Raw genomic sequence first — 22,501 nt, forward strand, 5'->3', positions numbered from 1 at the left:
TTACATTCCAGTCAAGCAGGCACACTTCTTTAGATACAAAGACAAAGCTATATTGACCATTTTCTTTTGATTGCTCGTTTTGTGTTCTGAGGTGGGGATGAGGTGGGGTTAAGATGAATATTTAAGGATTTTATTCCCCTCTGATATGGTCCAGACCAGTGGTCCCCAACCTTTTTATCACCGGGGACTGGTCAACGCTTGACAATTTTACTGAGTCCGGGGGGGGGGGGGTAGTCTGTTGCTGAGGGGACGCTGCCGCCGCCTGAGCACCAGAGATCCCTGTGGGTCAGTTTCAGCCTTAACGACCCCTCCCCCCAACAAACAAATGCTGCTCCTGAAATTTCAGATCTGGGTTGGAGATCTTGGAGATTGTGCTGTGTTTGCTCCTTTTAGCAGAAAGACACTTGTGCCATTCTATGTTTGGTTGACTGGCCAAATGTTTTTAAGGCAACCATTTTAGATTGACTACAGGCCTGCTTGGGAAAGTGGAAAGCAGCAGGAACGAAGGAAGGGACAACAGCAGGTGGATTCAGGCGGGTCATGGTATCAGTCTGAAGCATCAGAACAAAGTCTCAGCCTGGAAGCCCCTTCAAGAGAAAAAACGTTCACGCAAGTACGAGCTTCTGTGTGCAAGCATACCTCTTGCTTGCACATAGACACAAAAGCTTACACCTTGAATAAAACGTTGCTGGTCGTGACGGTGCTGCCAGACTCAAACTTTGTTTTCCAGCATGAGATCAACTGGCTCGATCAAAGCAGCCATGGCCTTCAGTTGCAAACCTCTGAGCAAGGTGCTCAGGATGAGATGTTGAGAGCTGACATGGTGTAGAGTGGTGGACTCCAACCTGGAGAACTCAAGCAAATGGGGGCACAAGTGGTATTCTCTTCAATCTTGCCTGTCAAGGGAAGAGGAATGCGTCGGGAGAGGAAGATAATGGAGGTGAATCAGTGGCTGCGTAGTTGGTGCCGGCAGGAGAGATTTGGTTTCTGGGACCATGGGATAGGCTTTCTTGAGGAAGGCCTACTAGCACCTGATGGACTGCACTTGTCGAAGCTGGGGAGGAATGTGGGGCTTTACGCACTGGGATCTTTGTTGCAAATTGGTCACTGAATGAAAAATCACCATTTAAAATAGTGGAATTCGTCGTTATGCATACCTGCCTTTGTAGTGGAATCCAGTTGCGTTTTGTAGCGTTTCCCACAGCTTCCGGCCTCGGCAGAAATCGCTAGAAAGGAAGCGCTATTGCCAAGCTCGTCCCGTCCCTGGCCGTCAAGCAGCCAATGGGCAGCCATTAGCATGCTCCCAAACAGCCCCTTTCCTTTTAAGAAAGGTTTTTTTAAAAAAAAAACAGACCCATTGTAACGAATCTGTGTAGATTTGTTGCAACGGAGAGACCCATCCAGCTGCCTAATGTGAGCTGTCGTTTGATCGTATGATCGTTGCCACGCTGCCTCGAGTGAAAAAAAAAAAATCCCCCCCCCCCTCACGGGCCCGATTTTCGGCTGAATGAATGTGTAAAAAAATAAAGGGAAAATACTTCAGCAAACGGGCTTTTCTGTGGTTTGTGCTTAGTGACTAAAGGTGAAGGACTGAAGCCAGGGAAGCCTCTAAACAGAAAGAGGCTCGCTGGTGCATTTATCCCCGCTCGCTCGGAGAAAAAAAAATGGCGATCGCTTCGCCGGAAGTTTGGAGGACAGGCTCAGGAGGAGGGACTTTGAAGAAACCGCAACAATGTTAACGCACAGGTCTTTTTCGCTAGTGTTGCAGATTGGTTGCAAGAGTGTAGCGCTTTCCGGAGGGTGAATCCACTTTTTGGGATTCCCCTGAAAGCGCTACAAGGATGCGCTTTTTGCAGATTGGTTTCAGGTGTGTGGCAGATTGTCTACGACGTCGTGCCTTATGGCAAATCAATAGCGTTTCCAATTGGCAACCATTGTGCGATTTTGAAGGCGTGCAAAAAGCCCCTGTGTTTGGCAGGAACCTGGGGAGATTCATCAGGAGAGCTTTAAACTAAAGCCACTAGGGGAAGAAGATGATCAACATAGGGAGTGAAAGGAAGGAGGCAGCCCAACCGGCAAGGCCAGATCATAGGGAACCAAAAGTAAAAGGATTCAGATGCCTTTATACTAACGCCCGAAGCATGGGCAATAAGAAGGAAGAGCTGGAACTTCTCAGGCTGAAAGGTATGATTCTAGTAGGCATCACAGAAACTTGGTGGAATGATTCTCATGACTGGAATGTAATAGTGGATGGATATGAACTGTTCAGAAAAAACAGAATAGATCAAAGAGGCGGAGGAGTGGCACTGTATGTGAGGAAAGGGCTTACCTGTCAGGAAATTCTAGTGAAGGAGAGCATATCTACAGTGGAAAGCATCTGGGTGAAAAAAGGAGGGAGGTGAGTGACGGGGTATCTCAGGGCTCGGTGCTCAGCCTGGTACTATTTAACATATTAATGATCTAGATGAGGGGGTATAGGGACTACTCATCGTTTGCAGATGACACCAAATTGGAAGGACTTGCAAATACTCCAGAAGATAGAGACAGAGTTTAACGAGATCTGAACACAACGGGAAAATGGACAAATGAGAACAAGATGCAATTTAATAAAGATAAGTGTAAAGTTCTGCATCTGGGTCAGAAAAATGAAAAGCATGCCTACTGGATGGGGGATACGCTTCTAGGTAACACTGTGTGTGAACGAGACCTTGGGGTACTTGTGGATTGTAAACTAAACATGAGCAGGCAGTGTGATGCAGCGGTAAAAAAGGCAAATGTCATTTTGGGCTGTATCAATAGGGGCATCACATCAAAATCACAAGATGTCATCGTCCCCTTGTATACGGCACTGGTCAGACCACACCTGGAGTACTGTGTGCAGTTCTGGAGGCCTCACTTCAAGAAGGATGTCGATAAAATTGAAAGGGTACAGAGGAGAGCGACGAAGATGATCTGGGGCCAAGGGACCAAGCCCTATGAAGATAGGTTGAGGGACTTGGGAATGTTCAGCCTGGAGAAAAGGAGGTTGAGAGGGGACATGATAGCCCTCTTTAAGTATTTGAAAGTGTGTCACTTGGAGGAGGGCAGGATGCTGTTTCTGTTGGCTGCAGAGGAAAGGACGCGCAGTAATGCGTTTAAACTAGAAGTACAACAATATAGGCTAGATATCAGGAAAAAAGTTTTCACAGTCAGAGTATTTCAGCAGTGAAATAGGCTGCCCAAGGAGGTGGTGAGCTCCCTCACTGGCAGTCTTCAAGCAAAGGTTGGATACACACTTTTCTTGGATGCTTTAGGATGCTTTGGGCTAATCGTGCGTTGAGCAGGAGGTTGGACTAGATGGCCTGTATGGCCCCTTCCAACTCTATGATTCTATGATTCTAACTGGTTTTAATTCGCTGCTCCTCCTCCATGTGCAATCAGCTGGGTGACCTTTGGCCTTTCCCTATTCTCATAGGAGATGTTCTTCTAGAGCAGTTCTTCTAGAGATCTCTTAGCCCCGCCTACCTCAGAGGGGGTGCCTGTTGTGGGAAGAGAAATGAAAGGTGTTTGTAAGATGCTTTGTGACTCCTTCAGGTAGTGAAAAGTGGGATATAAAAACCAACTTCTTTGGATGTGGATGTTTTTTGTCGCAGAGAACACGGAGGTCATCCTATCTTGGTGAGCAAGCGTGGTGTAGTGGTTAAAGAACAGCAGACTCTCATCTGGACAGCCGGGTTCAATCCCCACTTGTCCAGCAGAGGTGCAACCAGCCGAGTGTCCATGGGCCAGGCACAGTTCTCATAGAGCTGTTCTCCCTCTCTCTTAGAGCTCTCTCATCCCTAATTACCGCACAGGGTGTCTGTTGTGGGAAGAGGAAGGGAAAATATTATAAGCCGCTTTGGGACTCCTTCAGGTAGTGAAAAGTGGATCTTCTTCTCCTACTGCTTTCTTTTTTTTATGAAAGTAAAATAGAATTAAAGCAAAAGTAACAGCAACACCACATTACAAGCCAGTTTTTAAAGACAGTGGGCTGAGAACAAAAAGAAACGGAGGAGGGGGGAAAAGGAAAACTGTCTACACAGTGAAGTTTTTGGCTTCACGGCATCTTTGATCAGATTCTGCAAAGACAATCCACCAGTATTTCGGTCCTCAATTTGTTTGTCTTGAAGGTGCAGCTGAGACTTTGTAGTTTTTGCTAATTTTATGTTTTTGTGTGTGCCCATCTGAGTTTGATCTCGCAGACCCATCAGGAGAACCCTTCTGGATCAGAACAGGGAGGGCCCATCCAGTCCAGCCTCCCGTCTCACCCAGGGGCCAGCCAGTTCCTCTGGAGGGTCAGCCACAGGGTAGGGAGGCCGAGGCCTTCCTAAGGACATCAGGGGAACCCTGCTGGGTCAGACCAGGGAGGGCCCATCCAGTCCAGCCTCCCGTTTCACCCAGGGGCCAGCCAGTTCCCCTGGAGGGCCAGCCACAGGGCAGGGAGGCCGAGGCCTTCAGAAGGACATCAGGGGAGCCCTGCTGGGTCAGACCAGGGAGGGCCCATCCAGTCCAGCCTCCCATCTCACCCAGGGGCCAGCCAGTTCCCCTGGAGGGCCAGCCACAGGGCAGGGAGGCCGAGGCCTTCAGAAGGACATCAGGGGAGCCCTGCTGGGTCAGACCAGGGAGGGCCCATCCAGTCCAGCCTCCCGTCTCACCCAGGGGCCAGCCAGTTCCCCTGGAGGGCCAGCCACAGGGCAGGGAGGCCGAGGCCTTCAGAAGGGCATCAGGGGAGCCCTGCTGGGTCAGACCAGGGAGGGCCCATCCAGTCCAGCCTCCCGTCTCACCCAGGGGCCAGCCAGTTCCTCTGGAGGGCCAGCCACAGGGCAAGGAGGCCGAGGCCTTCCTAAGGACATCAGGGGAGCCCTGCTGGGTCAGACCAGGGAGAGGGTCCATCTAGTCCAGCCTCCCGTCTCACCCAGGGGCCAGCCAGTTCCTCTGGAGGGCCAGCCACAGGGCAGAGAGGCCGAGGCCTTCCTAAGGACATCAGGGGAGCCCTGCTGGGTCAGACCAGGGAGGGCCCATCCAGTCCAGCCTCCCGTCTCACCCAGGGGCCAGCCAGTTCCTCTGGAGGGCCAGCCACAGGGCAGAGAGGCCGAGGCCTTCCTAAGGACATCAGGGGAGCCCTGCTGGGTCAGGCCAGGGAGGGCCCATCCAGTCCAGCCTCCCGTCTCACCCAGGGGCCAGCCAGTTCCCCTGGAGGGCCAGCCACAGGGCAGGGAGGCCGAGGCCTTCAGAAGGGCATCAGGGGAGCCCTGCTGGGTCAGACCAGGGAGGGCCCATCCAGTCCAGCCTCCCGTCTCACCCAGGGGCCAGCCAGTTCCCCTGGAGGGCCAGCCACAGGGCAGGGAGGCCGAGGCCTTCAGAAGGACATCAGGGGAGCCCTGCTAGGTCAGACCAGGGAGGGCCCATCCAGTCCAGCCTCCCGTCTCACCCAGGGGCCAGCCAGTTCCCCTGGAGGGCCAGCCACAGGGCAGGGAGGCCGAGGCCTTCAGAAGGACATCAGGGGAGCCCTGCTGGGTCAGACCAGGGAGGGCCCATCCAGTCCAGCCTCCTGTCTCACCCAGGGGCCAGCCAGTTCCCCTGGAGGGCCAGCCACAGGGCAGGGAGGCCGAGGCCTTCAGAAGGACATCAGGGGAGCCCAGCTGGGTCAGACCATGGAGGGTCCATCTAGTCCAACCTCCCATCTCATACAGGGGCCAGCTGGTTCCTCTGAAGAAGCAACAACAGGGCAGAGAAGATGAGGCCTTCCCATGAATTTGCCTCCTCGCTTTGGGATTCAGAAGATTAGTCCCTCTGAATGTGGAGTTTCCCCTCCATCACCATGGCTAGTAGCCATTGATAGACTTATGAATCTACCTAATTCCCCTTTAAAGCTGTTTATTCCTGTGGCCACCCTGACATCCTCTGGCAGCAGATCCCACATTTGAATCACACTCTGAGCAAAGTAGTATTCCCTTCCTGAACCTACTGCCCTTCAGCCTCATTGGTTGCCCTCAATGTTCCTTTTGGCACCTCTGCTAGGGGAACCCATCCCCCCCGGATCCTACTCCAGGTCTTGGATCTAGAAGGCACCAGGCGTCTTGTTTCAGGCAGGTGCCAGCTTATGCAGGATAGTGGAGCCAGCTATCAGAGGCAGAGTCCAAAAATTACACTAGTGTAGTAGTCGTAGCAAGCCAAGGTCAGTTTTCCCGAAGCAATTGGGTAAAGTAGCAGCCAGTCAGTCTCCTGAGCAATGCGATGACTTTTATCTGCGTGGCTCAAATCTCTGTTGCTGGTTGCCAGCGGCCTGAGGCATGTTGACCCACAATAGGTCTCCAAATCTCCTTGAAGCCTACACCAACATTGCTCTTGTGGACCTGGGGAACTTGGAGGGGATCAGGCAGCTGGCTGACCCTGAACCATCAGCTCTGGGCAAGGGGATAAAACACACACCTCAGAGTCACTTAACTGAGATTCCGCATTTGATTGCTTGGCTGCAGCTGGCTGATGGCTGCTAAATCCAGCTGTTCTTCTTCAGAGGAGTCAGAGCTGTAACCAGATCCTGGCTGTTCCATGACACCAGCTGGACCAGCTGGAAAATGGCCAGTCATTCTGGTGAATTGTGGTGTTGGGTTAGAATCATAGAATCATAGAGTTGGAATCGGCCACACAGGCCATCTAGTCCAACCCCCTGCTCTACGCAGGATCAGCCCTAAGCATCCTAAAGCATCCAAGAAAAGTGTGTCTCCAGCCTTTGCTTGAAGACTGCCAGTGAGGGGGAGCTCACCACCTCCTTAGGCAGCCTATTCCACTGCTGAACTACTCTGACTGTGAAAATTTTTTTCCTGATATCTAGCCTATATCGTTGTACTTGTAGTTTAAACCCATTACTGTGTGTCCTCTCCTTTGCAGCCAACGGAAACAGCATCCTGCCCTCCTCCAATACTTAAAGAGGGCTATCATGTCCCCTCTCAACCTCCTTTTCTCCAGGCTGAACATTCCCAAGACCCTCAACCTATCTTCATAGGGCTTGGTCCCTTGGCCCCAGATCATCTTCATCGCTCTCCTCTGTACCCTTTCAATTTTATCTACGTCCTTTTTGATTCTGTTATGATTCTGTTGCCACCTGCATTGTACGCTACCCTGAAGTCTTCATACTGATGGGCCTAATTCTTCTCTCTTCTTATTTCTCCTCAGGTCCTGTGAGTGTCAACTGCCAAAGGAGGATGTTGCCATCAAAATGGGGGTGGTGGTTGTCCTCTTACACCCTTGCCAAAGTTTTGGTGGCCTCAGCCGTCTTAGCAGAGAACACTTCCCATGTGGGAGCATATGGAAATGAGCTGGAAGCCAACAACACCGGTTGTGAGGGGTCCAGCGGGTGTCAGCCGGGGGTTCTCCTCCCCGTTTGGCAGCCTGACAACCCGTCCTTGGGCGACAAGGCAGCACGGGCAATCGTCTACTTCGTGGCTATGATGTACATGTTTCTGGGTGTCTCCATCATTGCTGACCGCTTCATGGCCTCCATTGAGGTGATCACGTCTAAGGAGAAGGAGATCACCATAACCAAGTCCAATGGCGAGACCAGCATTGGCACAGTGCGGATTTGGAACGAGACAGTCTCCAACCTGACCCTCATGGCGTTGGGCTCCTCTGCTCCTGAGATACTCCTCTCAGTCATTGAGGTCTGCGGCCACAATTTTGAAGCGGGTGAACTGGGTCCCGGCACCATTGTGGGCAGTGCAGCCTTCAACATGTTTGTGGTCATCGCTGTGTGTGTCTATGTCATCCCAGCTGGGGAGAGCCGCAAGATCAAACACCTGAGAGTCTTCTTTGTCACGGCATCCTGGAGCATCTTTGCTTACATTTGGTTGTACCTGATCCTGGCTGTCTTCTCACCAGGGGTGGTGAAAGTCTGGGAGGCCTTACTCACCCTGGTCTTCTTCCCTGTTTGTGTGGTCTTTGCCTGGATGGCAGACAAGCGCCTGCTGTTCTACAAATATGTCTACAAGAGGTACCGGGCAGACCCACGCAGTGGTATCATTATTGGGACAGAGGGCGAGTTCCCTAAGGGGATAGAGATGGATGGTAGTTTTGTGGCCAACGACCACCGGGAGAGTGTCTTTGTGGATGGAAGCTTGGCCTCTGTAGCACCCCTGCCTGTCACAACGCAGGAGGAGAAAGAGCTGGACGAGAGCCGCAAAGAGGTCATTCAGATCTTGAAAGACCTGAAGCAGAAGCACCCGGACAAAGAACTGGAGCAGCTTGTTGAGATGGCCAACTATTACGCCCTCTTGCACCAGCAAAAGAGCCGCGCCTTCTATCGCATCCAGGCCACCCGCCTGATGACCGGAGCAGGGAACATCCTCAAGAAACATATCTCTGAGTACTCCAAGAAGTCCGCTAACCTGTTGGAGGTGCCCTCAGAGGCAGAGGTGGAGGAGAACTACAGCAAGATCTTCTTTGAGCCGTGCATGTACCACTGCTTAGAGAACTGTGGCTCAGTCACTTTGACTGTGACCTGCCAACAGGGCGGCGACACATACAACACCTTCTACGTTGACTACAAGACAGAGGATGGCTCGGCCAAGGCAGGCTCAGACTACGAGTACAGTGAGGGGACCTTGATCTTCAAGCCAGGGGAGACACAGAAGGAACTGAAGATAGGCATCATTGATGATGATATTTTTGAGGAAGATGAACACTTTTTTGTGCGGCTGCTCAACCTGCGGGTGGGGGATGCAGAGGGCATGTTTGAGTCGGACTCAGCCGACCATCCAAAAGGGCGGCTTGTGGTGCCCTTGGTAGCTACTGTGACCATTTTGGACGATGACCATGCTGGCATCTTTACCTTCCAGGACAAACTGCTGAGGGTCAGTGAGTGCCAGGGGACCCTGGAGGTCAAAGTGATCCGGAGCTCTGGAGCCCGGGGGACAGTCATGGTGCCCTACCAGACTGTGGAAGGGACGGCAAGAGGAGGGGGCATAGACTATGAAGATTCCAGTGGGGAACTGGAGTTCAAGGACGACGAAACAGTGTAAGTAACCAGTGCATCTTACAGTGTAGGTCATGGAGTCGGGCAGCCTGGTAACTCTAACCCAAAGCCGAAATAAGAAAACTGGAGGAGGGGGAATTACAAATAGATTTGGTTTTGTATGGAAGATTCTTTGGATTTATTTGCAAATCCCCATTCTTGTGATGGATGAGAACTGTTTGTGGCAGATACTAGAATTTCGCTAGGATACCTAAGAAAGGAGGAGTGCACAGTATCTGGGTACTCTGAAGACACATCTTGCAACCTCCCCCCAACACACACACACACACACACATACACATACACACACACACACACACACACACACACACACACAGGCATTGCTGTTAGTGAGACCCAGACTTTTGCAGAAAGGGAGGCATTCAGAGAAACTTCCAGGGAGGGGGATTACTGCTTACTTCTCCCTTGTCTCTCAGTTCTGTCTTTAATGCACTGTTTCCCTCTAATTAGAGGCAAATCCAGTAGGCCCTGTGAGCTTTCGAGAGCCAAAATGCCCTTCATCGGATACAAACAGGAACAGAGATCTCTAAGGGCCATTCCACACAAAGGGCAACGTGACTAAATCTGTGCGCTATTGAAAAGCGCTGCAGGCAACAGCGGCAGATCGCGGTAACGCACACAGCCATTTCTAGCGAAAAAAGGCTCTCCCACTAGTACTGTTCTGATGGCTGATGGCTGATGAAAACTTTCTCTTGGGAGACATAAAGACCACCCTACAGGACTGCCATTTACTCCTGCAGAGCTGATTTCTATATGCCAGAGCTCAGTTGTAATAAAGGGTGTTCTCCAGGCCCCACCTGGAAGCTGGCAACCCTAGCTGCCAGGCTGGGTGCGTCGGGTCAGAAGCCAAGAATGTTTTCCTGGTTTCTGGGCTGGAGAAAAGTTGGCAGCGCTATATAAGGAAATACCTGGACATTTTTGGGGGTGCCCAAGGAGGGCAGAATGCCATAGTGTCCCCCTTCCATGGCAGCCATTTTCTTCAGGGAAACTGATCTCTGTCACTCAGTGATCGTCACTCTGGAGGATAACAGAACTGAGCGTACAACTTCATTATCAAAACAATGAATTCCTTTTAACGTCCCTCTGGCCTCACCCAGCCAGCCACCATGGAAAGAAGCCATGTGGTTGCTCCAACAGAGCGGGTGGGAGGGCCCTCTCGGAGCCACCATGTGGCTTCTTTCCACGCCAGCGTCTCCCACGAGGACAGTTGGTGGCTGGGAAGGCAGCAGCCATATTTATCAAAAAATGAAGTTTCATGAAAAGCGAAACATTGTGAACCTACAGAATAAATATCTCCCCTAAGCAGTCGGGGATTGTCTCATAGGAAGAATCAGCAAAGACAACTGTGTTGAAGCACTTTGAAAAATGGATGTTGTTTAAATATAAATCCACGTTTGGCTCTGTGGCCTGCCAGACATCCCAGGTAATTCCGTCTCTTTCGCATCTCTTTCTCAATGAGTCCCAGGAGAGCCAAACAGACATCGTACTGATCCTGATGGACTTGCGCCTTGCAGAAGAACAATATTCATAGAATCATAGAGTTGGAAGGGACCTCCTGGGTCATCTAGTCCAACCCCCTGCACTATGCAGGACACTCACATCCCTATCGCTCATCTACTGTAACCTGCCACCCCCTTGAAACCTCACAGAATCAGCCTCTGTTTAAAAATCGCCAAAGATGGAGAACCCACCACCTCCCGAGGAAGCCTGTTCCACTGAGAAACTGCTCTAACTGTCAGGATCTTCTTTCGGATGTTTAGATGGAATTTCTTTTGAATTAATTTCATCCCATTCATTCTGGTCTGTCCCTCTGGGGCAAGAGAGAGCAATTCTGCTCCATCCTCTACATGGCAGCCTTTTAAATACTTGAAGATGGCTATCAGATCCCCTCTCAGTCATCTCCTCTCCAGGCTAAACAGCGCACTCACCGGTCACTTTAAATGCCGAGCCACAGAGCCAAATGTGGATCACCAGCATTAGATTTTCAAAGTGCTCCACTGCATTTGTCTATGTTGATTCCTTATACAGGACCATTGCAGACTGTTTATTGATAGGCTTCCTTCCATAGGTCCACTATTTCTCTCTTTCCATAGGACTTCATTGGTGTATTATCGATTATTGTGGAGTTCATTCTCCTGGCAATATATTGTGCCTCTGATTCCCACACCTAAATTGGTTCTCTCAGTACTGTTTTTTGTGGGGCTGATCTCTCTCCTGAGAATTCCCTCTGGATTGTGTAGCACCTGGAGGTTGGCACTCTGCATTTGAACCTTTGTCACCAGTGCACTCCGGATAACAAAGGCAGGGTCTGGATCTTGGGATTCCTTTCTGGTAGGGTGGCTGCTTTCGCCTTGTGCCGAGAACCTTTTGCCAAGGTGGCAGGCGGATCTGCCGGCATGTGGCTCCATGAGCCAAAGGAAAGTGACGCCATTAAGGGAACTGAGTCCCACGATCTTCCCCCTGCTTCTTATGCTTTCCTTTTGAGTAAGCTCAAACAGCTGCTGCTCCTCTATGAAGACTTCCAGGCCTGAGTGACATAGAACAGAGGCCTTCCCATAGCTTCCTGAACATGACTTAAAGGCTTGGGCAGGCAGGGAGGGATGTGCTCCATTCCAGCTGCTACTGAAACATCTGCCTGTCCCTGCAAGCACTTCTGTAGTGCCGGTTTCTTCCTGTCCCTCGGCCTGCCAATCTCAGAAGAGGCATAAATGATTTTTCAAACCTGACAATTCTCGGGGCTGCTGGTTCATCAGCTTTTGCCTAACCTGACAGCCTGCAGGGAAATTAATGGCTTGTTGGGTATTCTTTAAAAAGCGAAGAATCCTCCAAGGTCTTGGCCAAAGAAGACTGGTTTGGGACAGGGCGGGCTATTGGCTGAGTGAACCAGAATGAGTGTTCATGTTTGTGAGATTGAGAGGGCAGTGGGGTGACAGCTGGAGATCTCCTGGGATTACAACTGAAATCCCTCTGAGAGAGAAGAGTTCCCCTGGAGTAAAAGGCCTCTTTGGAATGCTGTGGCATTATGCCCCCCTGAAGTCCCATAAGAATCTAAGAAGAACCCGAATATAGAGGTTCCTCTCAGTCACCAGTGATAACTTATCCTATATGAATATATCCAACCCTCTTTTAAAGCTGCTTATGCCTGTGGCCATTGCTACCTGCTCTGGTCCCTCCCCTCACCATACCCTGCACTCTGCAGGATCCACCCCAAAAATCTCTGGATATTTCCAGGCAGGGGATGGCAATCCTAGCAGTGAAGTCGTATGCCTGCCATGGCCCAGCCTCAGCCACCGTGGCAGTGTGATAATTGGGCTTGCAAAGATATGTCTACCATGGGTTGTCAACTCCAGGTAAGGAAATTTCTGGAAAAAGTTGGGAGTGGAAACCATCCAAACTGGCCTTTTTCCTTGAAGGTAACTGATCTCTATAGTCTGGGCAAGAAATGTAGTTCGAGGAGAGCTCCTGGCCCCACATGGAGGTTGGAAAAAGTTTGTCCACCTTGTTTGTGCTCGGACATCTGTGTGCCCCAGAAACTCATGGTTCTGATTGGTGGGATTCAGCCCCCACCCAACTAAAAAACCTGCTCTTCTTCATTGGTTGCATCCTAAGAAACTGGTGGCAGTTGGGATGCCAGCCTCCAGGTGGGACCTGGGGATCCCCTGAAAATAACAGCTCAATTCCAGACTACAGATATCAGTTCTATTGGGAAAAGGGTGGCTTTGGAGGGGGGACTTTGCGGCATTGTGTCCCACTGAGGTCCTTGCCCTCCCCAGGCTCCCCCCCCCAAATCTCCAGGAATTTTCCATGCTCAATCTGGCAACCCCCCCCCCCTCCATGTGCACGCACGCTCACACTGTTCTGTGGAGATTGCCCTGCAGTTTGGCTTGCTAGGACATTCCCTCCAAACTTATTCTGTGATTCTAACAGGGTCTGGCTGCAATGCAAAGTGCCTTAAGAACCGGCCTTCCAAAGAAGTGGTGGCAGGATAGAGCAGATCTCCTATTCGCCCCTGGATAGCATTGCTGCTGTTTTCTCTGGCTTGTGATTATGCCACCCACAGGGAAACGGGCATAGGGCAGGCACTAGTTCTGGGGCAAAACAGAATGTTCCAGGGAGGGCCCATCCAGTCCAGCCTCCCGTCTCACCCAGGGGCCAGCCAGTTCCTCTGGAGGGCCAGCCACAGGGCAGGGAGGCCGAGGCAGGGAGGCCCAGGCCAGCTGGGTCTAACCAGTGATCCATCTGGTCCAGCATCCTGTCTTTCCTATCATTTGGCACATTTCCTTGCTGTCTCCACTCCACAATACCTATCTTCATCCTTAGGAGACGATTGGCCCAGAATAACTATTGTGGTTGCTATGGGGATGCCACTGGAAACAGTCTCTCCGTTATGATTGATCCCTTCTAGGCCCATAACATAGTCTGCCTCGTCCTGCCTCCTCTATCTGTTGGAACGTGCAGGAAAGTGGAGTTCAGAGGCCAACGCTGGATGGAGTTCAGAGGCCAAATGTGTTGAGGGGTTTTGAGCTTTCCCCTGAAGAACATGTTTCCCCTCTACCCCAAAAGGGGTTTAACAACCTAAAAAGGGCCCTTCCTGGGTCCCACCCTGTGTCTTACACCCTGTTCTCCAAACCATCCATGTGGATACTGCTGTACAGTCTGCAACTGAAGGGACCAGATAATTTCATGATGTTCTTTTAGCCTTCCAGTCCAGTTGCATTCTCCTTTGTTACAATTTTTTAAAGTCTCGTTTTCACTACAGTTTGTTAGCAATCCCTTGCTGTCTCAATTATTCGGCATTTCTGCCCCAGTCCTTCTGCAACTCTATTTCCTCCCATCTCTTTTTTTCGGTAATGGCTGGATTTCAGGGATTTGGTGGTCTGAAATGCCAGGGCTCCTTCTGGTCTACACTGGGCCTGGCTTTGTTGGGAAATGTTATAAGGGTCTCCTGACCAGATGGAAAATTGGTTTGTGACCCCAATCAGTTCCTGAGAAATTCCCGGGAGGTGCATGATGAGGCTTGAAAGTTCCTACAACACTTTAATTCCCTAGGGCAGGGTTCCCCAGGCATCATGGGCATCATTGGCACCTGCCAGTACTTTCAAGCGTGCCCACCGAGGTTTTCAGAAAGTGGGTGGAGCCATTGTAAGGCAGGACTTGCTCTTGGCTAGCCTCCTTCAAAGAAATTCTGCCAACAAGTATGGTTCCATTGCCTCTTCAGGCTTCCTGTCTTCCCAGGTGATGTAAGGGGACGTATTCCGTGGTCTCTGTCTCCTGTAGAAGCCATTTTGGGTTTGGTTCCGCTCCTGTGGGACCCGCTTTGGGGGTGGTGCTCAAACCCCGACTCCCAAATTTCCAAATGTGCCCACAGGCTCAACAAAAGGTTAGGGAGACCATGAGAACTTTTGCTGCTTGAGTAGGGCTTATTTTATATTCCAAACTGGATTTTTTTCTTTTGGCTTTGCTGCCTGCTAAGGTGCCATCTGTGTTTCAGACCTTTCCTTTGCACATATTCCACTCACATTCTCGATGCTCTCTCTCTTGCTGTCTCTGCCGCCCACGGCTAGATCTGGAGGCTTGCACTTATTTTAAAAATGCACCGCAGGGAGCATGTGGTTTCTCATGATGAAATGGCAGGATCCGTTGCCACTTTGAGGCGGGGAAGAAATGGATGGTCCAGAGGCCAGCGTGGTGTTGTCTCCCCAGGAGAGATTCATGGATCCCAGCAAGGACCAGTTTGGGGCAATGCATAGATTAGAGCGGTGACTGGATGTGAATTTGAAAAGGGGAAGCTTTCTCTTCTCCCATGATCGTGAACGCAATTTGCTGACGTATTCCTGAAGGCAGGCTGCAGTGAGACGGACACACACAAAGCTGCCTTATACTGAATCAGACCAATGGTCTGTCAAGATCAGTATTGTTGACTCTGCCTGGCAGCAGTTCAATGGGACATCAGGTATTGTCTACTCAGACTGGAAGCAGCTCAACAGAGTCTCACTTATTTCCTACTCCAGGCTTTGTCAACCATGGTTTCATGAAGCCCTAGGAATTCCTGGGGGTCCTGGAAGGATTTACTGATTGGGTGGGAGTTTATTCATTTTTAATCTATTTAAAAATATGTATTGAGAGGGAGTGTACACAGCTATGCTTCCCAACAAAATTCTGGATGATGACGCCACTTCTGGGGTCTTTCAAAGCCTGAAGAAAGTTTCAGAGGTTTTTCAATGATAAAAAAGCTGAAACTGAAAACAGTTAATGGGATCCAGGAAGTATCTCTCCAAGGTCTCAGGTATTATCTACTCAGGCTAGCAGGATCTTTTCAGAGCCTCAGGTTTTGTCTTCTCAGACTAGAAGCATCTTTCCAGGGCCTCAGGTTTTGTCTTCTCAGACTAGAAGCATCTTTCCAGGGCCTCAGGTTTTGTCTTCTCAGACTAGAAGCATCTTTCCAGGGCCACAGGTTTTGTCTTTTCAGACTAGAAGCATCTTTCCAGGGCCTCAGGTATTGTCTATTCAGGCTTGCAGCATCTTTTCAGGGCCTCAGGTTTTGTCTTTTCAGACTAGAAGTATCTTTCGAGGGCCTCAGGTTTTGTCTTCTCAGACTAGAAGTATCTTTCCAGGGCCTCAGGTTTTGTCTTTTCAGACTAGCAGCATCTTTCCAGGGCCTCAGGTTTTGTCTTTCCAGACTAGAAGCATCTTTCCAGGGCCTCAGGTTTTGTCTTCTCAGACTAGAAGCATCTTTCCAGGGCCACAGGTTTTGTCTTTTCAGACTAGAAGCATCTTTCCAGGGCCTCAGGTATTGTCTATTCAGGCTTGCAGCATCTTTTCAGGGCCTCAGGTTTTGTCTTTTCAGACTAGAAGTATCTTTCGAGGGCCTCAGGTTTTGTCTTCTCAGACTAGAAGTATCTTTCCAGGGCCTCAGGTTTTGTCTTTTCAGACTAGCAGCATCTTTCCAGGGCCTCAGGTTTTGTCTTTCCAGACTAGAAGCATCTTTCCAGGGCCTCAGGTTTTGTCTTCTCAGACTAGAAGCATCTTTCCAGGGCCTCAGGTTTTGTCTTTTCAGACTAGAAGCATCTTTCCAGGGCCTCAGGTATTGTCTTTTCAGACTAGAAGCATCTTTCCAGGGCCTCAGGTATTGTCTATTCAGGCTTGCAGCATCTTTTCAGGGCCTCAGGTTTTGTCTTTTCAGACTAGAAGTATCTTTCGAGGGCCTCAGGTATTGTCTTTTCAGACTAGAAGTATCTTTCGAGGGCCTCAGGTTTTGTCTTTTCAGACTAGAAGCATCTTTCCAGGGCCTCAGGTTTTGTCTTTTCAGACTAGAAGCATCTTTCCAGGGCCTCAGGTATTGTCTACTCAGACTAGAAGCATCTTTCCAGGGCCTCAGGTTTTGTCTACTCAGACTAGAAGCATCTTTCCAGGGCCTCAGGTATTGTCTACTCAGACTAGCAGCATCTTTCCAGGGCCTCAGGTTTTGTCTTCTCAGACTAGAAGCATCTTACCACGGCCTCAAGTTTTGTATTTTCAGACTAGAAGCATCTTTCCAGGGCCTCAGGTTTTGTCTACTCAGACTAGAAGCATCTTTCCAGGGCCTCAGGTATTGTCTACTCAGACTAGCAGCATCTTTCCAGGGCCTCAGGTTTTGTCTTCTCAGACTAGAAGCATCTTACCACGGCCTCAAGTTTTGTATTTTCAGACTAGAAGCATCTTTCCAGGGCCTCAGGTTTTGTCTACTCATGCCAGCAGCATCATTCCAGGGTCCCAGTTATTGTCTACTCAGACTAGCAGCATCTCCAGAGGGCTTCAGATATTGTCTACTCAGACTAGCAGCATCTTTTCAGGGCCTCAGGTATTGTCTATTCAGGCTAGCAGCATCTTTTCAGGGCCTCAGGTTTTGTCTTCTCAGATTAGGAGCATCTTTCCAGGGCCTCAGGTTTTGTCTTCTCAGACTAGAAGCATCTTTCCAGGGCCTCAGGTTTTGTCTTCTCAGACTAGAAGCATCTTTCCAGGGCCTCAGGTTTTGTCTTTTCAGACTAGAAGCATCTATCCAGGGCCTCAGGTTTTGTCTTTCCAGACTAGAAGCATCTTTCCAGGGCCTCAGGTTTTGTCTTCTCAGACTAGAAGCATCTTTCCAGGGCCACAGGTTTTGTCTTCTCAGACTAGAAGCATCTTTCCAGGGCCTCAGGTTTTGTCTTCTCAGACTAGAAGCATCTTTCCAGGGCCACAGGTTTTGTCTTTTCAGTCTAGAAGCATCTTTCCAGGGCCTCAGGTATTGTCTATTCAGGCTTGCAGCATCTTTTCAGGGCCTCAGGTTTTGTCTTTTCAGACTAGAAGCATCTTTCCAGGGCCTCAGGTTTTGTCTTTTCAGACTAGAAGCATCTTTCCAGGGCCTCAGGTGTTGTCTTTTCAGACTAGAAGCATCTTTCCAGTGCCTCAGGTTTTGTCTTTTCAGACTAGAAGCATCTTTCCAGGGGCTCAGGTTTTGTATTTTCAGACTAGAAGCATCTTTCCAGGGGCTCAGGTTTTGTCTACTCAGACTAGCAGCCTCTCCCCAGGGCCCCAGGTATTGTCTATTCAGACTAGCAGCATAGAATAATAGAATAATAGAATTGGAAGGGGCCATACCGGCCATCTAGTCCAACCCACTGCTCTACTCACGATCAGCCCAAAGCATCCTAAAGCATCTCCCCAGGGCCCCAGGTACTGTCTTCTCAGGCTAGCAGCATCTTTCCAGGGTCTCAGGTATTGTTTACTCTGGCTAGCAGCATCTTTCCATGGTCTCAGGTATTGTCTATTCAGACTATCAGCATTTTTCCAGGGTCTCAGGTATTGTCTACTCAGACTAGCAGGGTCTTTCCAGGGCCTCAGGTATTGTCTACTCTGACAAGAAGCATCTCCCCAGGGACTCAGGTATTGTCTACTCAGACTAACAGCATCTTTCCAGGGGCTCAGGTATTGTCTACTCAGACTAGCAGCATCTTTCCAGGGCCTCATGTACTGTGTACTCAGACTGGAAGCATCTTTTCAGGGCCTCAGGTATTGTCCACTTAGACTAGCAGCGTCTCCCGAGGACTTTAGGTATTGTCTACTCAGACTAGCAGCATCTATCCAGGGCCTCAGGTATTGTCTACTCAGGCTAGCAGTATAGAATCATAGAATCATAGAGTTGGAAGGTGCCATACAGGCCATCTAGTCCAACCCCCTCCTCCACGCAGGATCAGCCCAAAGCATCCTAAAGCATCCAAGAAAAGTGTGTATCCAACCTTTGCTTGAAGACGGCCAGTGAGGGGGAGCTCACCACCATCTTTCCAGGGCCTCAGGTTTTGTCTTCTCAGACTAGAAGCATCTTTCCAGGGCCTCAGGTATTGTCTGCTCAGAGTATCGGCATCTCTCCAGGGTCTCAGGTATTGTCTACGTCGGCTGGAAGCATCTCTCCAGGGTCTCAGGTATTGTCTACTGAGACTGGCAATAGCTCAATAGGATTTCAGATATTGTGTGTTCATATTGTTACTAGCTCTGTGTCTCAGGTAGTGTCTACTCAAGGTGGCAGGAGCTCTCCAGTGTCTTTCTCATCTTCTCTTGCCCGACCCTTTTAACTGGGGATGCCGCAGTTGAACCTGCTATCATGTACTTCATTTGATTACCTGCTCCTCCTCCATATGTGTGACCATCACAGAGCTGAGCAGTTCTGTCAGATCTCTCTCAGCCTCACCTACTTCACAAAGTGTCTGTTGTGGAGACAGGATGGGAAGGCCATTTTCAGCCACTTTGAAACTCCTTTAGGTAATGAGATGAGTGGTATAGGTTGGTCTGACAGGACCTGTTGGAGACAAATCCATGCTGACTTCCTTGGATCACCAAATTGTCCTCCAGATGTTTGCAGATCGCTCCCTTTAATATCTGCTCCATTATCTTCCCCACAACAGAGGTCAGACTCACTGGTCTGTAGTTTCCCAGGTCATCCTTCCTCCCTTTTTTGAAGATCGGAATAACATTTGCTCTCTTCCAGTCCTCCGAGACATCTCCAGTCCTTAAAGAGGTCCCAAAGATGATGGACAAGGGTTGTGCAAGTTCTCCAGAAAGTTCTTTGAGCACTCTCGGGTGCATTTCATCCAGCCCAGGGGATTTGAACTCAGCTAAATGCCTCTCGACAACCTCTCTGTCCATGTCAACCTGCCACCCAGACACTATCCCTTGGCTACTGCCAACTCTAGATGTGCCTAAACCCTTTGACCTGTGGAAAAAACAGATGTAAAATAGGCACTGAGCCTTTTTGCTTTCTCTGCATCCTCCGTTAGAGTTTGTCCATTCGCACCCAACAGTGGGCCTATTGCCTCTTTACTTTACATTAGCTCCTCACATAACTGAAAAATCTTTTCTTGTTACAATGGGATTCCCTGGCCAATCTTAGCTCGCTCTCAGCTTTGGCCTTTCTGATGATTGATCTACAGTGCCTAGTAACCTGTAGGTACTCTTCTTTAGAACTCTGTCCTTCCCTTTTCTTTCTTAGTTCCTCTTGACGTTCTCTGTTCATCCAAATAGGTTTCTTAGAGCTCCTGCAGTGTTTTCGTCTTTCTGGGATAGTCATTGATTGAGCATGCAATAGCTCTTGTTTGAGTAGCGCCCACCCTTCACATGCTCCCTTCCCTTCCAGCATTCTCCTCCCCAAGCCCTGCCTACCTCAGGCTCTGCCCCCTAAATCTTCAGGTATTCCCCAACCCAGAACCCTACCAGTTGTTGATTGGCTAAGTGCCCCCCCCCGCAGCACTGGAAGGGCCCCCCGAAACCAGCCTGACCTTCGGTCAGTTACCCCCTTAGCCCTGCTTCACTTGCTGTTTCAGAAAGCCCTGTCAGCTTCTTGCTTGAGAAGCCGGTTTACGCCTGAGCTCAGCTGTCTGGGAAAGGAAGGCTTCCAGGCATCCCACGCGCCATGCAGGGAGCCAATCTGTCATCGAAGGAGACCTCTCGCCTGCCATGGGCACAGTTGGCTGAGGAGGAGGGGGGGGGAGAAGCCGCCTGGGCCAGAGTGGAGCACATGGGGTGTCACATTGCAGGGATCAAGCCACCCCCAGAAAGCCCTCTGGCCCTCAATCTTCTATCACAGTCAAGAAATCACCTCCCTCCCTCCTCCCAGAATGACCACTGATCTCCAGACAATGTAGATAAATATATTTATTTCTTTAAAACTTTTGTTTGACTGGAGAAATGGGCTGCTTTGGAAGGTGCACAGAATGGTCCTGGACCCCCCCCCCCCTCTTTAATCTGGAGATGAGCTGTAATTCCAAGGGATCTCCAGGCCCCATCTGGCAGCTGGCATCCCTATTGCTGGGTCTCCCCTGGTCACCAGTGGGGGGTGGGGGAGAGGAGGGTTGACAGCTCCAGGCTGGGGAACTCCTGGAGATTTGGGGTTAGAGGCTGGAGAGGACAGGAAATATGGAGAACATAGAGTCCCCCCTCCGGAGCAACCACTTTCTCCAAGGGAACCGATGTCTGTAGTCTGGCAACGAGCTTTAATTCTGGTGGATCCCCAGGCTACACCTGGAGGCTGGCATCCCTCCTCCTTAGTGTCAGGATCAGTCCACTGCTCTCTGCCATGTCTGTGCCATGCTAACCAGAGAGACTCCATCTTTGTGTGTGTGTACCTTCAATTGCTTTTTACCCATGTAACCATTTGTGCTTATGACTCTGTGCACTAAGGCTTTAATAAACTCCCTGCTGGCTGAGACGTTGGGGGTGGGTGAGGAGCCGTTGGCCAAACCGCTCCGCTTTACCCAAATGGATGGGAAGACCATCCCAGGAGGAGAGGCAGTGAGCAGGACGCCCCTGCTAGAAATGGACTGGGAGAAAATTAAACCGGTGGTGGCGCCCAGCTCAGCATTCCCGTGAGTGTTGGGGCTGGACTGGCTGCGCAAGCACGACCCCAGCATCCAATGGAGTACGGGGAAAGTGCGGTTCCTGGAACTGGGTTGCGAGGGGCACCGCCACCCAGAAGAGCAGGGGGCTCCAGAGCGGAAGGGGATTGCGGCTGCTGCCCTAGCCAGAGTGGGTCCTGAGGGTCTGCCCAAAGAGTACTGGGACTTCCAGGATGTCTTTGCAGAGAGGGAGTGCGATCAGCTACCCCCCCCCCCACCGTATGACAGATTGTACGATCAAACTGAAGCCGGGAGAGCCCCTCCCGTGGGCCAAGTTGTACTCCCTGAGCCCACGGGAGATGCAGGAACTGCGTGCGGTCCTCGATAAAAGTCTGGCCCGTGGTTTTATCTACCCGGCTACCTCCCCTATGGCTGCCCCAGTCTTGTTTGTGAAAAAGAAAGATGGGATCCTATGGTTGTGAAAAAGAAAGACGGGACCCTACAGGGGGCTGAATGCTGTCTCTACCACCAACGCCTACCCCTTGCCGTTAATAAAAGACTTGCTGAGCCACCTGGGGCAGGCTCACATTTTCACGAAGCTGGACTTGCAGAAGGCTTACTACCGAGTCCGGATTAAGGAGTGGCACGAATATTTGACTGCCTTTAATACCCCTTTGGGGCAGTTTGAGTACACCATCATGCCGTTCGGCCTGGCCGGTGCTCCAGGCGTGTTCATGAATGTCATTAACGAGGTGATGCATGACCTGTTGGACAAGGGGGCCCTGGTTTATTTGGAAGATATTTTGCTGTATTCCGAAGACCCCAGGAAACACGTGTCTTTGGTGCGCGAGGTCTTGCGCAGGCTACGTGCACACCACCTCTATGCGAAACTGTCAAAGTGCGTGTGCGAGTTTCACTGGGAAGCGGTGGACTTCCTCCTGTGCAGGGATTGAGATGGACCCGGGGAAGGTCCGGGATTTGTTGGCGTGGGAATCCCCGCGCACACAGAAGCAGTTGCAAAGTTTTCTGGGATTCGCCAACTTCTATCGCTCATTCATCCCCAATTTTGCCAAAGTGCCTCTCCCCTTGACATACTTGCTAAAGACCTCTCCCCTTGACTGACTTGCTAAAGACCAAAGGTCTGGAAGATGGCAGCTAAGCCGAGTGCGCCTTTGGCGTGGTCGGATCAATGCCACGCAGCGTTTGAACGCCTCAAAGGCCTTTTTACGACTGAGCCCATGTTGGCTCATGCTGACCCCCACAGACCCTTTACGGTGCAAGTGGACTCCTCCAATGTAGCAATGGGGGCTGTGATCCTCCAGGTGGGGCTGGAGGGGAAGCTGCACCCGCTGGTGTACATTTCCAAAAACTTTTCGGGGGCTGAAAAAAATTGGGCAATTTGGGAGAAGGATGCAGCGGCAGTGAAGCTTACACTGGCTACCTGGCGGCACTGGGTGGAGGGAGCGGCACACCCATTTATTGTATGGACAGACCATAAAAATCTGCAAGCCCTGAAACAGCCCCAGTCGCTGTCAGCAAAACAGGTGCGTTGGGCGGAGTTTTTCTCCCGTTTCAATTTCACCCTAAAACATCTGCCGGGCAAAATGAA

At 50.5% G+C, this 22,501-nt stretch overlaps 1 protein-coding gene across 1 annotated transcript in view; it reads left to right on the plus strand.

Annotated features, from left to right (window-relative positions):
• SLC8A2 (solute carrier family 8 member A2) overlaps nucleotides 1-22,501 on the plus strand; it is a 167,906-nt gene that overhangs the window by 58,730 nt on the left and 86,675 nt on the right. The window contains exon 2 of the mRNA XM_077336520.1: nucleotides 7,195-9,031. Within this exon, the coding sequence (XP_077192635.1) occupies nucleotides 7,224-9,031 (1,808 nt within the window). The 5' untranslated portion in view covers nucleotides 7,195-7,223. The remainder of the gene's footprint in view (nucleotides 1-7,194; nucleotides 9,032-22,501) is intronic.

Source organism: Paroedura picta, chromosome 5 (genome assembly GCF_049243985.1).
Source record: "Paroedura picta isolate Pp20150507F chromosome 5, Ppicta_v3.0, whole genome shotgun sequence".
Classification (NCBI taxonomy): domain Eukaryota; kingdom Metazoa; phylum Chordata; class Lepidosauria; order Squamata; family Gekkonidae; genus Paroedura; species Paroedura picta.